General features: G+C 45.0%; 2 protein-coding genes across 7 annotated transcripts in view; both read left to right on the top strand.

The window, feature by feature from the left end:
- ANKRD17 (ankyrin repeat domain 17) overlaps positions 1 to 15,234 on the top strand; it is a 68,914-nt gene extending 53,680 nt beyond the window's left edge. For 2 of the 4 annotated variants that reach the window (XM_077783082.1, XM_021529546.2), the window contains exons 16-34: positions 115 to 263; positions 1,327 to 1,438; positions 1,584 to 1,729; positions 2,730 to 2,872; positions 3,264 to 3,477; positions 3,835 to 4,010; positions 4,241 to 4,403; positions 5,117 to 5,212; positions 5,408 to 5,524; positions 5,997 to 6,168; positions 6,401 to 6,848; positions 6,934 to 7,089; positions 7,302 to 7,451; positions 7,937 to 9,582; positions 10,571 to 10,768; positions 11,347 to 11,595; positions 13,303 to 13,478; positions 13,592 to 13,756; positions 14,639 to 15,234. In XM_077783082.1, coding sequence (XP_077639208.1) covers positions 115 to 263; positions 1,327 to 1,438; positions 1,584 to 1,729; positions 2,730 to 2,872; positions 3,264 to 3,477; positions 3,835 to 4,010; positions 4,241 to 4,403; positions 5,117 to 5,212; positions 5,408 to 5,524; positions 5,997 to 6,168; positions 6,401 to 6,848; positions 6,934 to 7,089; positions 7,302 to 7,451; positions 7,937 to 9,582; positions 10,571 to 10,768; positions 11,347 to 11,595; positions 13,303 to 13,478; positions 13,592 to 13,756; positions 14,639 to 14,698 — 4,736 coding nt within the window. In that variant the 3' untranslated portion in view covers positions 14,699 to 15,234. Of the gene's footprint in view, positions 1 to 114; positions 264 to 1,326; positions 1,439 to 1,583; positions 1,730 to 2,729; positions 2,873 to 3,263; positions 3,478 to 3,834; positions 4,011 to 4,240; positions 4,404 to 5,116; positions 5,213 to 5,407; positions 5,525 to 5,996; positions 6,169 to 6,400; positions 6,849 to 6,933; positions 7,090 to 7,301; positions 7,452 to 7,936; positions 9,583 to 10,570; positions 10,769 to 11,346; positions 11,596 to 13,013; positions 13,479 to 13,591; positions 13,757 to 14,638 lie in introns of those variants that run through there. The other 2 variants (XM_021529547.2, XM_021529548.2) reach the window with 2 other exon arrangements.
- Positions 15,235 to 17,026: 1,792 nt separating this feature from the next.
- On the top strand, positions 17,027 to 21,066 carry COX18 (cytochrome c oxidase assembly factor COX18). 3 transcript variants are annotated; one of them, XM_021529580.3, is made up of 6 exons: positions 17,027 to 17,050; positions 18,226 to 18,330; positions 18,526 to 18,689; positions 19,541 to 19,653; positions 19,976 to 20,086; positions 20,757 to 21,066. In XM_021529580.3, exons 3-6 carry the CDS (start codon positions 18,545 to 18,547, stop codon positions 20,937 to 20,939), a joined length of 552 nt encoding a protein of 183 aa, XP_021385255.2. In that variant the 5' UTR covers positions 17,027 to 17,050; positions 18,226 to 18,330; positions 18,526 to 18,544; the 3' UTR covers positions 20,940 to 21,066. The 3 variants fall into 3 exon arrangements, with proteins under 3 accessions (XP_021385255.2, XP_021385254.2, XP_077639207.1); XM_021529579.2 differs by lacking the exon at positions 17,027 to 17,050 and adding an exon at positions 17,116 to 17,222; XM_077783081.1 differs by lacking the exon at positions 17,027 to 17,050 and adding an exon at positions 17,506 to 17,520.
- Positions 21,067 to 21,330: the final 264 nt, after the last annotated feature.

The raw sequence follows: 21,330 nt of genomic DNA, 5'->3' as shown, positions 1-21,330 counted from the left end.
GAGTTTTTAAGGAGTTCCATCTGTCGGTGGGAGTTGATCCCACTGTCCCTTTATTGTCACATTACACTTGGGAAGTGTTTTGCTTTGACTAAGTGTGGTTTTTCTGTCCAACAGCAGTGAGTGGAAGAGCATCTGCAATGTCAAACACTCCTACCCACAGCATTGCAACCTCAGTGTCCCAACCTCAGACGCCGACTCCGAGTCCCATCATTTCTCCTTCAGCCATGCTGCCCATCTACCCTGCTATAGACATCGATGCCCAGGTGAGCCTGCCACTCGCAGATGCACAAAGCTGTATTTTCCTGCATCCTGAATAATGCAGTGGTGGCAGACAGCTCTGCTGTATAATGGATTGAGGTCTGGGGACTGGATTTGCTGCTTTTAGAAAGCCAGAGCAACGCCCCCGAGAGTCGCAACCCACTTTCCTCTGTGCACTCACCAAACAAAAAGATAGTCTCTGAATGACTAAACACTTGTATTTCTTATTCCTTTGTTGTCAGTGTGATTATGAGAAATAGGAGAGTTGCCTACTGACAGAAATGAAACGTTTTCTGGCCTGGTATCCTAAGACAAAAATAAGCTTTAAAGTATTGCACACAGAGTTTTTGGTTGTGCTTCCAAGTTGTTGACCAGAAAGTCTTGAAACTAGTAATTGCTGTGGGTTTTTTTTAGCAAGAGGAGATAATTCAAGCTCTCATTTCCACTTAGGGAAAGGCTTTTCTATATTGAAAATAGTTGTTAAAAGGGTAACTTTATGTTGACTTGGAGCTAGCTGGCCATGAGCAAAAAGCATACACATTCTAACTGGCATATATCTGTGCACAGCTCTGTGCTATACATAACATGACTGAGAATTAAGTAGCATGGAGAAAGGAGAGAAACCGCTGGAAAATCAGCCCTTGCTACTTAGTTGCTTATGGCACTTGGCTTGGATTCTGCCCTAATGAAGTCTTTGGCACTCCTGAACTGGAGTGCTAAGAATTAAAGACAATTCTTATCTTCATTATACCATCTAAAGGTCACAGTCAAGCAGTAGTAAAGAAGTTAATCTGGTTAGCAGAGCACAGATGAAAGCTCAGTTCTTGAAGAATCTCAGTTCTTCTTAAGGATTTCTTCTTAAATCTCCCAGCAGAGCTGCCTTGAGAGGTAGAATCCTGTCATGAACTTGCACACAGCTGTCAAGGGGGGCATCCATAAACATGCCCTTAGCTTATAGAAGCTTTTCCTTTTGGCAGGGGTACAGTTGTTTTGGCTAATGTGCACCATAACAGGGGCTGTACTCGATAAAGCAAGTATTTATCTTGTGTCTATGTCTGTTTGGTTTAGACTGAGAGTAACCATGACACAGCCTTGACGCTGGCTTGTGCTGGTGGCCATGAAGAACTGGTACAAACCCTGCTGGAGAGAGGAGCTAACATTGAACACAGGGACAAGAAAGGTGGGTATCTCACCATGGCAGTACAAACCCTGTCTGCTTTGCCAGTGTGTCCCACTAAATAAATCCCCAGTAAGCCTGGACTTCATGTGAAACCTTTAGGCTTGCTCTTGTGGTGGTTTAACTCCTGTCATGTTTTCTTTTTCAGGGTTTACTCCACTTATTTTGGCTGCTACAGCCGGCCATGTGGGTGTTGTAGAAATCCTGCTGGATAATGGAGCTGATATTGAAGCACAGTCTGAGAGAACCAAGGACACTCCCTTGTCTTTGGCTTGTTCAGGAGGGAGGCAAGAGGTAAAGTAAACCTTAAATCTTCAGCAGTGTGTCAATGACATATTGTGTCAGTACAGTACAAGAATCTTCCAGAAAAGATACAGCCACATGTGTTTCAAAAAGATGCAAAGACCTTCACGTTTTCCAATTTACACATTACCATGTGTCTCATATAGACTGCTTTTTCTCTTTTGATAACTGGACTGGTGCTGTGCAGGTATCCTCGTGAATGCAGTCATTAGTTCCCCATTATGGGACTTTTACCAGCATAATTAGATGTAGATATGAAATGAATGCTTTTATGAGTGTTCTTGCTGAGAATCAGGAGTTGGACACAAATGGGTTCCATATATGAGCCTTGTCATAGTTTTTGGGGGAAAAAAATGGGAAAAATCTGGCCTTTGGGCACCAGAGATGATGTCAGGAATACCCTCCTGCCCAAATTTGGGGTTTGACACTATATTTATTCTAGGATTTAATGGAGAAACATTCTGATTGAGAATTGTGCAGGTCTGATCTAAACTTTTTTAATGCTTAAAACCTGAAAGTGAAGCAAATGTAACATTGCACTGGAAGTGACACCATGGGTTTTCACCTTAATGTACACTGTGATTTTAAGTTGCTAGACAGTTCAGTTTCTTGTCAAGTCCTCTGCAGGAGAGGCAAAAAAGCAGGAGTACTTTGTGCACCATATTGAAACTGAATCTCTGGGTCTGGCAGGCTTTAAAGACAGCTGAAATAATCCTGAGGAGATCTGCTTTTTCTTACTGTGCTGTTGAATTTGGCAGACTCACAAGCAGCCATGATTGATTTTTTTTTTTTTTTAAAGGAAGCTTTTTTTGGGATCACAGGTGTGGCCTCATCCGGTCATCAAGGCAAGGAGTATAGCAAAGCAACTGATAAAAGCAACTTTCTTACCTTTGACATGTTCCAACAGAACATTAAGGTCTAAAAAGCATTTGTCTTGAATAGATTTGCAAGTTTGGGAGAAAACCAGATGTTGTTTGTTGCAACACTGCAGGTGGTGGAGTTGCTGCTAGCTCGAGGGGCAAACAAGGAGCACAGGAATGTGTCTGATTACACACCTTTGAGCCTTGCCGCCTCAGGTGGCTACGTGAACATTATCAAGATTCTGCTGAATGCTGGGGCAGAAATCAATTCCAGGCAAGTTCCCTTTACAGCCCTTATCTCATGTGCTTGGTTGTGAGTTATGTGAGGAAAGTGTGTGTGTTTTCCCTGTGTAGTTTCTCTCTGTGTGTGCATTTATGCCATGCTTTTGCATCTGTTGGGAGGTAGAAAACAGCTCAGGTGTGAGCTGCACGGGTACAGGGAAAGGGCCAAGCACAGGCTATAAGTTACAAGCACACCTCATAAGAGATGCCCGTCGGTTTGCCAAACCATGCTGCTGTGCAGAACCTTTTGTAGATTCAGTAGAAGTTGGTTTGCAGCTGATTTTTCAGTCTTGTGTAAGTACCCTGCCTCCAACAGTTTATTATAGTCACATTTCTGAAATGACCTTAAAATCAATTTTGGTTCTTTCTTTCCTCTCTTTCAGAACTGGTAGCAAATTGGGCATTTCTCCCTTGATGCTGGCAGCCATGAATGGGCACACTGCTGCTGTCAAGCTGTTACTGGACATGGGCTCTGATATAAATGCCCAGATCGAGACCAACAGGAATACAGCTCTGACTCTGGCCTGTTTTCAAGGAAGAACTGAGGTGGTCAGCCTGCTGCTTGATAGAAAAGCTAACGTAGAACACAGAGCCAAGGTAAAGAGCAAACAGCTGGAGGGGTCTCCAGAGAATGGTGCTTGTAAGTCACCGTGTCTGTGTTAGTACCTGATTTTCCCGCCTCTGTGCAAGTCAGCTTCTCCAGTTCTCTAGTCCAGATAACTGAACTGAACCAGATATCATATAGAAAAAAATAGCTGCATTTAACAGCTGAGATTTTGGTGGTTGCAAAGCTCATAAAAAAATGTGTTTTTTCAGAAAAGTGTTGATTCATCTTGAGGCGCTTACAAGTATAAGGACAGCAATCCATTATGTTTGTGAGTCAGATAAATACTGTGTCTCAGGTAAGCCATTCACCCCTCAATGATGGCTTCTTTCTCCTGCTTGTTGTCCCAGACTGGTCTCACACCGTTGATGGAAGCAGCTTCTGGGGGATATGCAGAAGTGGGCAGGGTCTTGCTGGACAAAGGTGCAGATGTCAACGCTCCCCCAGTACCCTCATCCAGAGACACAGCTTTAACCATTGCAGCAGACAAAGGCCACTACAAGTTCTGTGAGCTCCTCATTAGCAGGTATGGTGTTGGCAAGTGAGCAGCTTAAAGGAAAATGTGGCTCTGTTTAGGCTTCATTTTCCTAATATACTGTAATTTTCCAAATAGCCAGTAAAGGTCAGGAAATGGGAAGTGTTCTGTGTGTCTGATTTTTACCAGATAATTTAATTTATCTCAGGTACTCTTAAAGTTCTTCTTGGGGTCAGAGTGCTTCCTTTTGCCTAAATGCAGGAATGTGTTTGGTTTTGTAGGGGAGCCCACATCGATGTGAGGAACAAGAAGGGGAATACTCCACTGTGGCTGGCAGCAAACGGGGGGCATCTTGATGTTGTCCAACTGCTGGTCCAGGCTGGAGCAGACGTGGATGCAGCTGATAACAGGAAAATAACTCCTCTCATGGCAGCCTTCCGAAAGGTAGATTGTGAAGTTTACCTTGGCTCTTAGCTAGGATTGTCTTGCTCATCCCTACATAGCTGTTAGAAGTAGAACATACTGACAGAATCTAGATATTTAATAATATCTCAGTTAATTTTAATTGGCTTTGAATCTTTAGAAACAGATCTGTGTGTCACCTGTGTAATATCAGAGTTCATTTCTAATTGCAGTTTGCTTTATAGGCAGTGCAGTGAGTCTGGTTCTGGTGTCTGTTTCTGTGTGATAGAACTGGGGGGAGATAGGATTGGTTCCTTAGGTAAGGGAGGGTGAGGACTTTGGTCCAGAAAGTGTGGTTTAACCTGATTAGAGTCTACAAATGATTTCTGTAAGTAAGAGAGTGTAGTTGAGGTGTTGCAGTACTGCAAACATTGCAGAAGCCTGTAGCTGTTAAGCTGTTAGAGTTGGGCATCTGAAAACTGCCCCAAAAAAGGCAGAAGTTTGTGCAGGTACTTGTGGAGTAAGGGCAACCTGACGAGAGGTAATTACTTGCCTTCTCTGGTGTCAGAAATGTGCAGAAATGTGCCTCACTAGTTCCAAAGGTGAGAAAGATCTCAAAAAATGTGTTGAGAGCTTCATGTGCTGAGGAGTTGCAAATAAATATTTTGCAAGGAGTGCTGGGGCTGAAGTGTTTCTCAGTAAACCAGAGGCAGCTGGTCTGATAGACAGTGTTGTCCCTGAAATTTGTTTTGCAGGGTCATGTGAAAGTGGTGCGTTACCTGGTGAAAGAGGTGAACCAGTTCCCCTCCGACTCGGAGTGCATGAGATACATAGCGACCATCACTGATAAGGTAAGATGGGGGGAAGAAAACACTTGGCAAGGAAAAGTGTTGTGTCTCAGCTTCAGAGACAGTGATATGACCTCTCTTCAGCTCATTGGCCACCATCTTTCAGCCAGAGCATGACTCCTATTGGAATTTTTGAGGAAAAACAGCAAGGAATGAGAACACATGGCACTTCGTTCTCAATGTGCTTTGTCATTTCAGGAGATGCTGAAGAAGTGCCACCTGTGCATGGAGTCAATCGTTCAAGCCAAAGATAGACAGGCTGCAGAAGCCAACAAAAATGCAAGCATTCTGCTAGAGGAACTGGACTTGGAGAAGGCAAGTGGAAAGAGTTGCAGCTGGGAATATTTCTCTCTTAAAATTCCAATTTCACGTTCCTTCAAGATGATAAGGTCGGTAAAAGTATTTATTGGGGTATAGGAGTGTGTGTAGTGACCATAATTGGAGTGTCCAGAGCTGAGCATCTTGTTGTTCAGGTAACTCTTGAACTTTGCTATTATTCAGAGACATTGCATCAGGAAATGCCACTGTAACTATTTCCTCCGTACCAAAAGAAGGATTTCTGAATATGATTTGTCAGAAAAAATATGTGGCATTTTCTAGTCATTCATATGGATTTTAGGTCTAAACAAAATTTTCTATCCTAAATATTAAAAAAAGAACTAATCTACTAAAAACCATAGTACTGTAGTAGAAATAAAACAGAAAAGTCCAAGGAAATAAAAAGCATTTGGATTTCTTGAAATGCATGGGACATCTTGTAATGTTGTTCCATGTGCTTGACTTGTAGCTAAGGGAAGAAAGCAGGAGACTGGCTCTGGCTGCCAAAAGAGAGAAGAGAAAAGAGAAAAGGAGGAAGAAAAAAGAAGAACAAAGGCGAAAACTAGAAGAAATAGAAGCAAAAAATAAAGAGAATTTTGAACTTCAAGCTGCTCAGGAGAAGGAGAAATTAAAAGCTGAAGGTGATTACTGCAATTATTCCAAGAAAAGAATGAAATTCATTATGAGCTGGTATGACATCTGTAATAGATTTATGGATGTCTCATAGTCAAGGGTTTTGTATGTTTCTTGGAGCTTTGTAAAAAATTCAGTCCTAAAGTTTTTTGATAGGACAGGTGTGATTTGGAAGGCAAAATACTCAAGTTTCCTGAGACCAGCTAAGTTACTCCTGCTTTTTCTTTACTCTTCTATCAGATGATCCTGAGGTTCCAATGGAGCCTCCCAGTGCTACCACCACCACCACCATAGGTATATCTGCAACCTGGACAACGTTAGCAGGTTCTCATGGGAAGAGGAATAACACCATCACCACAACGAGCTCCAAGAGGAAAAACAGGAAAAACAAAGTAACCCCTGATAATGTTCAGATCATATTCGATGATCAGCTTCCCATTTCCTATAGCCAACCTGAGAAGGTGAATGGGGAATCCAAGAGCAGCAGCACTAGCGAGAGTGGTGACAGTGACAATATGAGGATCTCCAGCTGCAGCGATGAGAGCAGCAATAGCAACAGCAGCCACAAAAGTGACAATCATTCCTCCACAGCTGTCACTAACACACAGAGCAACAAAAAGCAACCATCGGTGCTCGTCACTTGTCCAAAGGATGAGAGGAAAGCAGTGCCTGGCAAGTCATCCATCAAGTAAGTTCCTGTGACCATGAATGCAAAATGCAAGTCATCCTTTTTTTCTCCCCCACATAATGACAGCATTTAATTTCTTTTGCAGGTTATCTGAAGTTATTAATGAAGTGACAAGTAATTCCTTGTCCACTTGCACAAAATCCGCTCCTTCTCCCCTTTCTTCTCCAAACGGAAAGCTAACCATTGCTAGTCCTAAACGTGGTCAGAAAAGAGAAGAAGGTTGGAAGGAAGTTGTGAGAAGGTAAGCAGAATAATTCCCCTAATTCCCTTTGATGCTGTCCTTTGTGTAGCCCTGCTTGGAGTTACTGAATGACCTTCTTAGTGGGTTTGAGATCTCACAAAGCTGCTGCTGCATGAGTTGAATCAGAAAATACAGTATGCTTTTGACCAGCCTGCCCACAGCTTCTTGCCGTGGAAGTGTTTCCTACTTAATGTTGTTTCTTTTTTATATAGGTCCAAGAAGGTTTCTGTCCCATCAACTGTGATTTCCAGAGTTATTGGCAGAGGAGGATGTAACATCAACGCGATCCGGGAGTGCACGGGAGCACATATAGATATTGACAAACAGAAGGATAAAACTGGAGACCGAATCATCACAATAAGGTAAACAGGATCCTGCATTGGTCCGTCCTGTGGGTATTTTCTCCTTGTAGAATGTTTGTCTGCATAGGAAAATTAAAGGCTTGATCTGGTTGTTCCTTGGAAGATCTCTTAGAAGCAGGGGAGATGAATGGGGTGGGGAAACAGAGTACAACCACCAGCAGGTACAAAAGACAGCTTGTGAGATAAGGTGAAACATAAATGTTGGGGTTCTGTGTTTGGGCTTGTTAGTACATGGTGAAATACGAATATTTAGGGAAGCAAATATTTTATCCATTTGAGTTTTTTGGGATTTGGGGCATTCCCCTTGAACTTCTTGAGTAGCTGTCTGCAGCAGGACTGTGCCAAGCTCGGTTTTTGGATAGAGAGTTATTTTCAGATTTGTGTTGGGATGATAGCAGACTGGTTGGGTTGTGTGTGGGAGGTCTTTGGCTATAACATGCTTAAATGCTTTAGATGCGCTTTTTCTGTCCTTTTTTTTTTTGTAGGGGTGGCACAGAGTCAACCAGACAGGCCACACAGTTGATCAACGCTCTGATTAAGGATCCAGATAAGGAAATAGATGAACTTATTCCAAAGAACCGTTTGAAAAGTTCAACTGTAAATTCCAAAATAGGGTCCTCGACACCTTCCACCACTACAGCTGCTAACAGTTCTCTCGTGGGCATCAAAGTGACCACTGTAGCTGCTTCGTCAACATCTCAGACCGCCTCCGCGCTCACCGTGCCTGCAATCTCCTCAGCATCCACTCATAAAAGCATTAAGAACCCCGTGAACAACGTGCGGCCTGGTTTCCAAGTTTCTCTTCCGCTGGCGTATCCTCCTCCGCAGTTTGCACACGCGCTCCTCGCTGCTCAGACGTTCCAGCAGATCCGTCCGCCGCGGCTGCCCATGACGCACTTCGGAGGTACCTTCCCACCAGCCCAGTCCACGTGGGGTCCGTTTCCCGTCAGGCCGCTGAGCCCCGCCCGAGCTACGAACTCGCCGAAACCTCACATGGTGCCTCGCCACAACAGCCAGAACAGCAGCGGTTCTCAGGTGAATTCAGCAAGTTCTTTGACCACGAGTCCCACGGCAACGACAACTTCAGTGGCTTCTACTGTGCCTGGATCTTCGGCGAGCGGCAACCCGAGCTCCCCTTCGGTCAGGAGGCAGCTGTTCGTCACGGTGGTGAAGACGTCCAACGCCACCACCACCACCGTGACGACCACAGCGAGCAACACGAGCACGGCGCCCACGAACACCACGTATCCGACTCCTACTGCCAAAGAACACTACCCTGCATCTTCCCCCTCATCTCCCTCTCCTCCTGCGCAGCCGGCGGGCGTCTCCAGGAGCAGTCCTCCCGACTGCGCGGCAGCCTCTCCCAACAAAGGTGCGCCTCCGTCTGAGCCAGACGTGGGGAGCCCGCCTGCGGTGGATGCGGGCGGCTCGACCAGCAGCAGGCAGCCCAATCCTGGGACCAGCAGCTCCTCTGTGCATCCTGCTCATCAGCAGCCTCCCGGAGCTCCTCTGCCAGAGGCCAGGCCCCCTCTCCAGCAACCTCAGGTTCCTGCACCAGATCCTCGCATGGTTGTGCCTCCAAATTTATCGACGAGCTCATCCGCTCCGGCGGTAGGCGCGAGCAACGCTGCCATGACCTACCCCGTGTCCCAGCCTGCCATGGGGTCTGCTCAGCCCCCAGCCAAGATGGAAACCCCAGCCATCAGACCGCCTGTCCATGCAACTGGCAGCGTCCCCAAGAATCCAGCTCCTGTGCAAAACTCCTCTGTCGCAGTCCTCAACGTTAACCACATCAAAAGGCCCCACAGCGTTCCTTCTTCAGTGCAGCTTCCTTCTACCTTAAGTACACAAAGTGCTTCTCAGAATTCGGCCCACCCAGCGAACAAGCCCATGGGGAACAACTTCAGTGCTACTCTGCCTTTTGGGCCCTTTAGTACGTTGTTTGAGAACAGCCCCACGTCTGCTCATGCCTTCTGGGGTGGGTCCGTCGTTTCCTCTCAGACAACACCAGAATCCATGCTCTCAGCTAAGTCCTCATTTTTGCCAAATTCAGATCCATTACATCAGTCTGATACTTCCAAAGCCCCAGGTTTTAGGCCACCGTTACAGAGGCCAGCTCCAAGTCCCTCAGGTAAGTCTCTGGCTTGTGTCCCTACCATAATAATACAATTTATTCTTGTGGTTTTTAAGCTGAGTTCATTTCAAGTGCCCTGTCAAATCTAGTAACTGTTTGGCAGCTGATGGGCTTGGTAAAACGGGGGCTTTGCCATTCCAGTCTGTTCCTCTCCAATAGCTGAGATAATGAAACACTCTCATTTCCTCCTCCCTTCCCTATCAGATAGTGACTGTGCCATTTTGTGATACCTTGTCCTGAGACTGCAGAAAAATATGCAGCATTTTCCAAGGGCTAGTATGGTAAAAAAAGTGGTGCTTTGCTATGAACTTGTAACTTACAAGAGATGTGTTCTCTTAATTTCAAAATTGGATCCAAAAAATGTCATTTCCTTGACTGCCTGCATTTTTTAGTGTACTGTTGAGCTTTCTGCCCAAAACGGAGGCCAAGGGGTTGTCACAGAATCTGTTATGTAGCTTCCAGAAAGTACATACATGGTTTGGACCATCTTTGCCTGTTTTTGTAGTACCACCGATCTGTTAATGGTGTGAAAGATGGAACAGCACTTTCTTTCCCGTTTTGTGAATATGATGGTGTTGAATTTTTTCATCTTGATATACTAGTCAGCATTTTGATTAGGGCCCTATATGTCCCTAATATACACAAATGCATAAGTCTTAGATCCCTAAGATTTTATTTTTTACTTTCCTCATTGAAGAGGACATGAAGGGAGCAGTAATTCCTGTATTTTGACTGTCTTGGCTAATTGGTGGCATTTGATGTTAAGGAAGAATCATTCTTGATTTAAGTGTAGAGCACAACTGCCACATACCAAATAGATTTGCAGAGTGTGAAGCTTTATGCTCCAGTTTCCTTTGGAAAACTGTAGCACACACTCCCAAAGACAGATTGGATAAAAGTTTTCCTTTCTATTTCCATTATATGGGCGACCTCTTGCTGGAGTGTTGGACCTGTGGGAGTCACTTGTGCCCATTTTCTCTCGCAGGTATTGTCAGTATGGATTCTCCCTATGCTTCTGTAACACCTTCTTCTACACACCTGGGGACCTTTGCCTCAAACCTGTCGGGAGGGCAGATCTACGCGCCCGGGACACCGCTGGGTGGAGCGCCTGCAGCTGCTAATTTTAACAGACAGCATTTTTCCCCTCTTAGTTTATTGCCTCCATGTTCATCAGCATCAAATGGTGAGTTCTGGTCAGCAGGAAGCTGCTGAGAAGCTGCTGTGTAAATAAAATTGTCCTGCATAAGGAATTCTGGGAGAATATCTTCAGGGCAGGTTCTGGTACCTTCCTCTACCTTTGGCCCCTGCAGTATAGGGAACGTGTTCATAGGCAAAAACAATTACCAAAAAAAAAAAAAAAAAAACCAAAACCAAAAAAAACCCCACCAAACAAAAATCCCAGGAAACAAATCAAAAAGAAGAAGAAGAAACAAACCCAACAAAGACATGAGTTTATTTGGGCTTATTTCAGCTCTGGTGTAAGATATAATCCTCAAATCCTGTGTTGCTGATGGACAATGATGCTTAGTTAAGGTTTTGTGGTGTGTGTCCTCTAGTGGCTGAGCTACCAGGGCATAATAAGCATTTTATATAAGGGGCTAAATCAGTGGTGGAATATTTCTGTGATCTGGAAAGAAAATTATCCTGAGGTGGATGAATGTGGCATTAACCAGCTCCCCCTTGTCAGCTGTTGGACATTTAAGGATACATTTGTGGGATCTGGCTGCCATCACTTTAGTGCTCCTGTTGCTCTCCTTGCAGAATCTCCTGCTCAGTCCGTGTCCTCTGGAGTACGAGCACCCTCTCCCACCCCTTCAGCAGTGTCCTTGGGATCAGAAAAACCCAGTAACGTTTCTCAGGACAGAAAAGTTCCTGTTCCTATTGGGACTGAACGGTCTGCACGTATTAGACAAACTGGAACGTCTACTCCTTCTGTAATTGGGAGCAACTTGGCTGCTCCAGTGGGACACAGTGGGATCTGGTCCTTCGAAGGTATAGGTGGCAGTCAAGGTAGGTGTTGTTCATAGATGCACTTGAGTTGATCACACCGTTGTGTTTGCCAAACTTGTCTTCAGCACAGGATCATGCAGAAGTGAGTGCCTGAAAACACAGAAATGTTCTTTCCAAAGGGTTTGGAGCAAGGGCTTCTCTAGCCTTCCTGTCCACTTAATTGGTTTAACAAGGTTTCTGAAGCCCTTGGGGGTTCTGATATGTCCTGCCTATGAAGATTTGGTACTCCCAGGTAGGAGCAGGAAAAATAAAAACAGACCTTCCAGGGATGAACACAGTGAGGATCATTGAATTTAGGAAGAGGGGAAATTAAGGTGTCACAAGAGAACTGTCTGGAGTTTCTTGTTGATAGAGGTTGTTTGTACAGTAGAAGTTAATATTTAATTTGTAGCTAAGGTAGAACTTTTTGTGCTGAGGATGTGCTTTTATAAAGTGATATTCCACATTTGGATTTCCTGTGTTCTTTTCAGCCGTTTGCCTTCTACTGCCACAAGGCTCTTGGCTCACCTGGAGTCACATAAAATTTCATATTTCAGATCTTATTAACAATTTCAGTTAGTCATCCTACAGCTTTTCTTACCAAACTTGTCAGGAGTCTTGGATGCAATTTTTGGGAGACTGATGAACTTTTTTCATATTGATTGAGTTTTTGTGGGGAGTTCATTTTTAATTTCTTTAGGGTTTTTTTGCTTGGGATGGGGGATATGAATATTGAGACTGTGTTGGATTGGACCTCTGGATGTCCTGTCAGCCTCATGCACAAAATGGGGTTTGCCATGGGTTCTGTCTGAATTGCTCAGGGATTTATCCAATCTGCTCTGGAAAACCTGCAAGGATTGGAACTGCTCCATTGTTCAGAGCAATCTGTTCTGCTTCTTGACTGAGTCCAGACAGCTGAAGGTTTTAATTGATTGACTGTGCTGGAATTTTTTCCCAAATACAAATCCTAGTTTATTTCCTTGGTGTTCTTTTCCCAGATAAACTCACTATTTATTTGTATTGTGTGGCTATAAAAGTTGTCCTTTGTGCCTGTCTTGGTTTTTGGGATGCTGCTTTCTTTCTGCTCCGGTCAACTACTTCAACATTTTGATTTTCATTTCACAATGGGATTGGCTCTTCTCTACTTGAGTATTAGGGTGCCTCAGAAATGTTTCTGTACCCCTTCTCCAAATAATTTTTTTAATGTTTTGTTTTGAAAATTGGATTTTTGAATGTCTGGGATTTGAACTGTAGCACGAATACCAAAGTGCATCTGATGAATCCACAGAATTAGCACATGAACCCATATCTGCAGTTTGTGATTTTCTGGTTTTGGTTTGCACAGATACTTCTGTGTCCCTTAGAATATTAAGTAATTAATGGAAGATGATAGTGAAGTAGAGCAAATAGTCTTCATAGTGTACATACCCTTTCCACAGCACCAAAGACACGAGGAATTGAGGTTTTTGGAGGAGGGAGAGTTAGCCCAAATTCCAGCTTTGCTGTTGAAATGGAGGAAAGTTGCAGGGGCAACGCTCTGGTTGCAGGTAACTGTCCCAACCTCCTGGCAGCGGCTCAGGGCTCCTGGCCCTGCAGGTGGCACTCCCTGCTGGTGTTCTCCATCCATGCCGTGTGCTCTGAGCTGTGGTGCGGGTGGGGGCTGAGAGCGGCAGGCTGGCCGGCGGGCGCGGAGGGTGCCCTGCTAACGCCGTGTCTCTGTGCTGGCAGATAAAGTGGACTGGTGTCACAGCGGCATGGGCAGCCACATGATCCACAGGCCCATGTCTGATCCAGGCGTCTTCTCGCACCAAGCCATGGAGAGAGACAGCACGGGAATCGTAACGCCTTCCGGTACATTCCATCAGCCCGTCCCTGCAGGATACATGGACTTCCCAAAAGTTGGGGTAATGACCTCCTTGGCCCCAATACTCAGCATGAATCCCCTTTTGTCCTTCTGTCCATGCACTAGTAGTGGCATTTGTGAAAGCACCCTGACTGTCCTTTTCCTTCCCCTCAGGGAATGCCTTTTTCTGTGTATGGGAACGCCATAATTCCTCCTGTAGCCCCCATCACAGATGGTACTGGAGGCCCCATCTTTAACGGGCCTCATGCTGCTGACCCATCTTGGAACTCGCTGATAAAGATGGTTTCAAATTCCACAGAAAACAATGGGCCTCAGACGGTAATTGCTCTATGGTTTTTGCACTTTGTATTTTACTCAAAATGTATGGTGATTGCTTTCTATGCAGTTAGGCATTTGGGAAAAGAAATCTTGGGGCAAAATTTCATAGGAAAAGGCAATTTATGTGCTGTTAGTTAAGCTTTCCCTTCCCAAGAAGGGAACACAGCAACCGGACTGCTGCTGGGCTCTGTAGTTGAGGATGTTGTGACTGTGTTAGGAGCACACCAAGGAGGGGAGTAAGTAGCTCTTCGCCGTTTTGATCTTGCCTGGCTTGTCCACTAAATATAATTTAGGCAGAGGGATTAATTCCCCTAAACCTCTTGTTCGTACTCAGGAACTAATAATGGTTAGATTATATCCTGTGATTATGTTTAATTGGACAGTGATCCTTGTTACACTGTTACTAAATAAAGATGCTTCTGGGCTTAATTTGCTTGGGAATGATCCAAACTCTGGGGAGTGCTCCCAACTCTGGTAGACCATAGGTGTGAGGGGAGAGGGGGTTTGGCCACAGTTCAGGTACTGCTCTGAGGTGGCTTCTCGTCCCTGCAAGGTGATTTCTGGTTTCATGAGGAAACTTTGTTCCCCATAGAAAGCTCTACTTGGTTAGACCTGGAATTCCCCAGAGCTGAAGGTGTTAGAGGAAAATAACATGGCAGAAATCAAGTTCTTGTTTGTCTGAAGTTAAGGTCAAGAAGAGAGCATGTCCCTTGCTCTGGGCATGGAGGGATTCGGGAGCTGGGCTGGGAAATCATGTGCTGCACACCCAGAGCCCTATTACTTGTCCTGTAGGGGAAAAACCGTGAGCCCTGCAGCCTCCTGTGGGCTGTGCCCTGCTGGGAGCAGCCAGTAGCACAGTGTTAACACAGGTTTCTCTTGCAGGTGTGGACTGGAACTTGGACACCTCACATGAACAGTGTGCATATGAACCAACTGGGCTGAGTGGGATCAACGTGCTGGCCTTGAGATTCCTTTTTTTGCAGAGGAAACCACAATTGGCAGAAACAGTTTATGTGCTCCCAGATCATTCTACTGATGTGCTTGACTGAAGTGTGTAGGCTTTTTGCAGAAGAACTTACTAACTGACCTTTTTCTGTGAACATTGTGACCACCCATTCCCCACCATCATATGTTTCAACTTAGTTAGACTTTCTTCTTTCCTTTTCTCCTCTTTTTTTTTTTTTTTTTGACATAACTTTCTGTTGAAGCTGTTCTTTGGCTGGTTGGTTTTAGTACTGTAAACTGCTTCTGAGCAAACACAGAAATTTAGCAAAATTATGTAAACTTGATCCTGAAGTTTTAGAATGGCAAATAAATGTACAATTGTTTACATAACAAATGGCTAAGCAGAAAGTAAATTTCAATATGTCAGTTATAGAGGCTCTACTTTATGTAGACTTAAATTAATGTGAGATATGTACCTTCATATTCAGAAATCTGGATGTTTCCTTCATACATTAAACTATTAATAAGCATAACTTTTCTACTTGTGTAATTTAAGTAAGTTATAAAAAGAAAAACACCCCAGGCATTATCAGAAGGCATTTTCCAAATGTGTTGGATTTTTTTGAAAATACATAAACTTCCTATTTGACATTTGAGGAGAGCTTCCCTGCTGAAGGCTCCAGAGGCAGGTCTCTTCCAGAATCAGGCCCATGAAGGTTTATTTGGAAGAGTCCAAGTGCGAATTCCTGTATGCATTGTCAGGAGCTGTCACCTGTGGGCAGCTGTAGCAGGAGGTGAAGGAGGGTGAGTCCTGTGAGGCCGGGCTCAGTGAGCAGCGACACAGATCCAGTCAGGATCCCTGTACAGTTCCCTTACAGACCATTCAAAGGAGATCTACAACTCAGATTTGGGAAGTATTATTTGGTTTTATTATGGTTCCTCCTTTAAAAACCAAGGAAACATCTCAGTTGGCCACAGCAACTACTGCCTTTTAACTATTGTGATACTTCAGCTGTCCTCAAACCTTTTGCATGCCCAAGGCCATATACCTGCCCTCAGATGCTGCGCTGAATAAAAACAAGTTCCTTTTTCCAGCAGTCTGATCTCCTGAAATACGTCCTGTGAAGATCTGGTGGTAGCAAAATGGGTCCCAAAGCGAGGAACAGCTCAGAAAAAGGTTTGAAACTCCATCTCACACCTTACCAGGGTGTGGGTGAGTGCCCTTCCCCTCTGCTACAATCATTTTGTGCAGGCTGTAGTGCTGCTTAGGGTTACTGATTATTAGTCCTACTGGGAAATAGTGCTCAGTATTCATTAGCACCATGAATTCAGAGTATTTTGTTGACCTGGCACTTAAATCTGTAGCTGGGGCAGTAACAGGCCTGATGCCACCACTGTGGCAGTGGGCTGGGCACAGGAGATCCTGGGTGGGGGGAATTGGACCATTTTTATTCCCTAATACTTTTTTTTTCTTTTTTCCCCCACAATGTAATGCTTTTTATTTGTCCAATAAACCAAGGAATATACTCTTTTGGGAGTGGGCAGGTGCTGTTTATTTGAGATAAAGGAGCAGGGTTAGAGGAAACAGGGAGAGGAAGAGAACACAGTGCAGCTTATGGTCTGAGGGGTATTTTGACTTCTCCTTGCCACAGAAGGGGTAAGGAGACAGTTCAGAACAGGCTGGGCAGGAGAACACTGCCAGTGTGGAATGATGAAGTGCTTGGTAATAATTAATTACTCTGAATATAATCTTCAGGCTGAGAGTTGGGGCATTCAGCCTGGAGAAGGGAAGGTTATGTGGACTCCTCATGGCAGCCTTCCAGTACCTGAGGAACTGACTGTTTTTCAGGAACTGTAGTGATACAACAACAAGTAATAGGTACAAATGGAAAAAAGGAAAATTTAAGCTAGCTACAGGGAAGAAGTATTTATTGGAAAAGGGGTGAGACGCTGGCCCAAAGCCGGTTTGGACAACACCCCCAGGCCTAAGGTGCGATCCCTAGGGATGCCCGGTGCAGGGCCTAGCGTTGGACTCCGCGATCCTCGTAGCTCCTTGCCAAGCCAGCGCGCTCCGTGACGCGGCAGGAGGGCGCTGGGGCCGTTCCCGGCTCCGCTCCCGGCCCGAGCCCGGTTCCGACACGGCGCAGGGCGCGCCTCCCTGCGCCGCCCTTCCCGCGCCCTCAGCCGCCATGGCGCGCGGGGCGGCGCGCTGCGGCGGCGCGCGGGCCGCGCATGCGCCGCGGCGGGAGGGGTCAGCCCGTCCGGCGGCATGTGGCGGCTCGCGCGGGCGCCGGCGGCCCTGGCGGCGGCGGGAGCGGGGCCGGGCGGGCGCGGCGGCGCCGAGGGCTGGTACGAGTGGGCGGCGCGGTCCGCGCCCGTGCACTGGGCCGAGAGCGGGCTGGCGGCGCTGCAGGAGGCCACCGGGCTGCCCTGGTGGGCCGCCATCGCCGGCGGGGCCGCCGTGCTGCGCACCGCCGTGACCCTGCCGCTGGCCGCGCAGCAGGGGCGGCTGCTGGCTAAGGTGGGAGCGCTGAGGGGCGGGAGGGGCCCTGAGGGGGCCGCGGATTGAACGGCACAGTTCCTTCCTTGCAGCGGGCTTGGGGGCGTTCGGGGTTTGTTAGAGCAGTTTCCTTACGTTTTGGGCTTTTATTGGTTGTAGAAGTGAGCGTCTGTTGCGCTCTCGCGTAATGCTGTGAGTGGTGACTTTGTACGCTGGCAACGTGGCCTTCATTTTATTTTTATATGTATATATTGTTTATGCATTCTATCATTTATAACAATATATTTATATATTACGTACATATTACGTACAGTATATAGTAAGTAATACATTCTGTTATATTGTAGTGGTTTTGGTTTTTTAATTTAAGATTTTTCTTAAGCATATATGTATTCTCTATTGCTATGTATTTATATTTGTATGTTGCTATTAGTTTTTATACTTTTTTTTTTATCATTGATGTGCCATTAAAGCTGGGTCTTTTAAGTGGAGTAGCTCATTACAAGTCCTGAATGCTGGCAAAAATATGCTTGTTAAGAATTGCTCTGATTTCAGCTGTGATAGAAATAATTTTCTTTCTAAAATTCTGTCTTCATTTCTTGCAGTAGTAAGAGAGTATCGTTGATTGTTACTGTAATCACTTGTCACTGTTACCTTCACGTGGTTATTTTCTTTAAAGATGAAAGGTGTTCACTGCTGTTGAACAAGACATTACAAAGATGCCTTGTCCCTCACAGGCGTTTACTACCCCTACAGCTGTTAAATTACAGTGGCAATTAGTATGTTTGGTGCCTGTGCTGGTATTAAATCATAGAAGAGTAATTAATATGTGTAATACCCATAGATGTATTAAATTATACGGTGGCAATGTGTACGTTTAATTCCTGTACAGATATTACATTTTACAGTGGTAAGTCTTACACTCGTTCGGGTGTTGAGTTGCCAGGGATAACTAATAACAGAGGTGAGGAGAGGAAGCGAGTGTTACCTGCCACCGTGCCCAAACAGTTCTCCTTTTCTTTAGCTAGCTGGAAAACCTGCAGCCTGAGATTAAGGAGCTTGCCCAGCGCCTTCGCTATGAAGTTTCAGTGCGTGGAAAGCAGCTGGGCTGGTCCGAAAAGGTGGCCAGGTACGAGGGGCATTGTCCACACCTCCTGAATCCATTCCGGAGTGGGGCTTGGCAGGAAGGAAGATCCCACAATCCACACTTTTGCAGTGAGATTCTGCCATTGCCCACAGCTTAGATTTTCTTTCCCCGCCTGTGCTTTATTTATTTATTCTGCTTCATTTCAAAGCTCTGAGCTTGTGCTTTTCTCCCCGAAAGGTTGCACTTCGCCAGGAACATGAGGAGGATTGTTACGGAGCTGTACATCCGGGACAACTGCCACCCCTTCAAAGCCACCCTGCTGCTGTGGGTGCAGGTCCCCATGTGGGTGTGCGTGTCCCTGGCTCTGCGCAACTGCAGCGTCGGTGCCCGGGGCTCTGCAGGTGGGGGAAATGGATTTGTAGAGAGTTTTTGGGGTCAGAAAAAGGGTGTTGTGTGACAAATAGGTGCTGCACCTGGACACCAATCTCTCTCACTGTCACTTCTTATCCACTCCCTGCCTTCACAGGCACCTTCTTTGTTAAAGAACGCAGTGTCCTGAGCTTAATGTACAAGCTGATATAAAAAACAGTTAGCTACTAGGTTTTAAACCTAATATAGTTTAAATTTCATTAATTAATTAATATAAATAATAAGTAATAAATATTTAAAATTAGTTTTAATCTTAATGGAGTCTGACAGTCCTGTTTAGCAAGTCATATTACACGTGCCACAGCATGCTCACTATTAATCTGTATATTTTTTGCCTTCCATGTGAAATACTGTAGATAAGGTGAATATGTGAGGGTCTTATAAATTTAAAAAAAAAATATATACTGTTTTTTTAGACAAGAGTTTATAGTTTGTTCTTTTAAGCAAAGATTTAGCTAGTTATACAGCTACTAAGAAAAACACAATTTTCTCAAAATCAGGAAGTAAACACTGCAGTAGGTTACTGCATTCCTATTTTCCTCATTGACTTGTAAAATATTTGAGATCTAAGTAATTTTTGTCACAGATTTACCTGTCCATAGCTGTCATGAGCTAAGCCGGGTCTCAGCTTGTATCTCTCACTTTTCTTATTTATATTGGTAGCAGAGTGCTAAACCAAGGATTTCTGCTTTATTTGTACTTACCGTGTGGTAAAACATAGCTAGAAACTTGGGTTTGTGATTTAACACTAGTACAGTTCTGGCTCACTTGAGACAGCAAATTGTACTGAATTCTGTATTTTTTTTTCATATTTTTCCTGTAGTACAAGAGCAGTTTTCCTCAGGAGGAGCACTGTGGTTCACAGACCTCACGGCACCTGATTCCACGTGGATTTTGCCAGTTTCCCTGGGGCTGGTGAATTTGCTGGTGGTGGAGGTATGTTGGTGGAATAAACCAGCATCAGTGACTGCAAAGGGCTAGCACATAAAGGTGGCTGCAGATTATATCACTGCTTTAAATGCACTGGGCAGAAATGAAACACATTCTGTTTGCTCTGTGTATTTTAATATGTAGGTGTCTTTGTTCAGGGTCCTCCAGGTCAGATGGGACACGTCTCAGATCTACTTGAGCTTCAGTAATATTTAGTCTTGACTACAGTTTCTTTTAGAATGCTGCTCTAATGAGATTTCTGGGTGTTAATCCTCATTGGCCGTTTCAAAAAGAGCTTGTTTATAACTGTGAGTTTATTCCCTTTCAGATCTTTGCTTCCCAGACCAAAATGCCAGTTTCGCGGCTCCAGAAGCTTGTTACGAACTTTTTCCGCACGGTGTCGGTGGTGATGATCCCTGTTGCTGCCACAGTGCCCTCTGTAAGTACCCAGGTGACCTCTGGGATGTCACCTGTGGCTGGTCTGTTCTGGTGCTTAAAGGACAGCCCAAAGGTCTCACTTGTTCCACGTTTCTACTGCTTCGTGCTTAAGAAAAGTCAGATGTTCTGTCTGTGTCTGTGTTTAAATCTCATTGTCTTTGGGATATTTCTGTTCAAGGAGGAAGACTTTGCAAACTTGAAAGGTGTTAATGTCCTTCACGTAGCCTGAAAAGGGAGAGGAAAGCTTTGTGTAAGACACATAGGCAAATGTTTGCTCACTGGAAACCAGTTTAGTTCTTAAGTTAGGAAATTTTCCGCATCTTTCTTCAAACACTTCTCATTTTTACCAGGTTTTCTACTGCAGAGTGTTCTTAGCAAAAATAAAGTGTCTGGTTGTTTAGCTCAATTATTGTTACAAATACAGAAGTTGAAACAAGTTTAATATGAATTAATTTAAGAACTGTCAAGCATCAGTGTAGATGGCCCTTTTCCCCAGAAGAGTTCAGAGACAGACAGTTAGATTTCACATGGAAGCCATTATTGGAGATGAGAGGAGGAGTGGTTTAGGTGAGTTATTTTCATCAATCCCTGGGAGTAACCCTCAGCTGTGGTTTGGGAGGAGCTGCCTGAAGCTGGTGTTCTCCTTGTGACCCGTGCTTGTCTTGTTGCAGTCCATGGCGCTGTACTGGCTGTCCTCGAGCCTGGTGGGACTGTCCCACAACCTCCTGCTGCGCTCTCCCGCCTTCCGCCGGTTGTGCCGCATTCCAAGGACCACATCTGACTCAGCCACGCCATACAGGGACATGCTGGCTGCCTTGGCCACCAAGTACAGCTTTAAGAAACAACACCTCTGAACTCCAGCAAGAGCTGTCTTAGGAATGAAGTTGTGCTGTTTTAGCGAGATGTACTTATCTGCTGTATATTTATTTTCCAAATAAAACACTGGCTGGCCATGAGGAAGGATTGGTCAGCAAAACCGTGTCTTTACTGGGAAGCTTTGTTTCAAGGGCGGTCGTTACACAGTTGCTATAGTCCAGAAATCCAGGTTTGTCTCCTGAATTATCATAAGGGTAGGCGAGTGTTAAATAAAGCTGTGACTCGTATACAGTGCTTCTCTTCTACTCTTGAGTCCTGAAGGTGAAGAAGTTTGAAGATTTTTTTGTTAAAATGATCAGGAACTAATTTAACTTTTTAAAAGATTGTGACGTAAACAAACATTTGGAGGCAGAAGTTTTTAATGCAGAC

The sequence above is a fragment of the Lonchura striata genome, chromosome 4 (assembly GCF_046129695.1).
Source record: "Lonchura striata isolate bLonStr1 chromosome 4, bLonStr1.mat, whole genome shotgun sequence".
In the NCBI taxonomy this organism is placed as follows: domain Eukaryota; kingdom Metazoa; phylum Chordata; class Aves; order Passeriformes; family Estrildidae; genus Lonchura; species Lonchura striata.
The sequence above is the reverse complement of the archived record's forward strand: the minus strand, read 5'-3'. Positions and strand labels throughout refer to the sequence as shown.

Excerpts from the sequence above, each read along its gene's own strand:
- COX18 (XM_021529580.3), top strand. The coding sequence starts at position 18,545 with ATGAGGAGGATTGTTACGGAGCTGTACATCCGGGACAACTGCCACCCC. Across the intron at positions 18,690-19,540 it reads CGGTGCCCGGGGCTCTGCAG|TACAAGAGCAGTTTTCCTCA; the intron begins GTGGGGGAAATG and ends TTTTTCCTGTAG. Across the intron at positions 19,654-19,975 it reads TGAATTTGCTGGTGGTGGAG|ATCTTTGCTTCCCAGACCAA; the intron begins GTATGTTGGTGG and ends ATTCCCTTTCAG.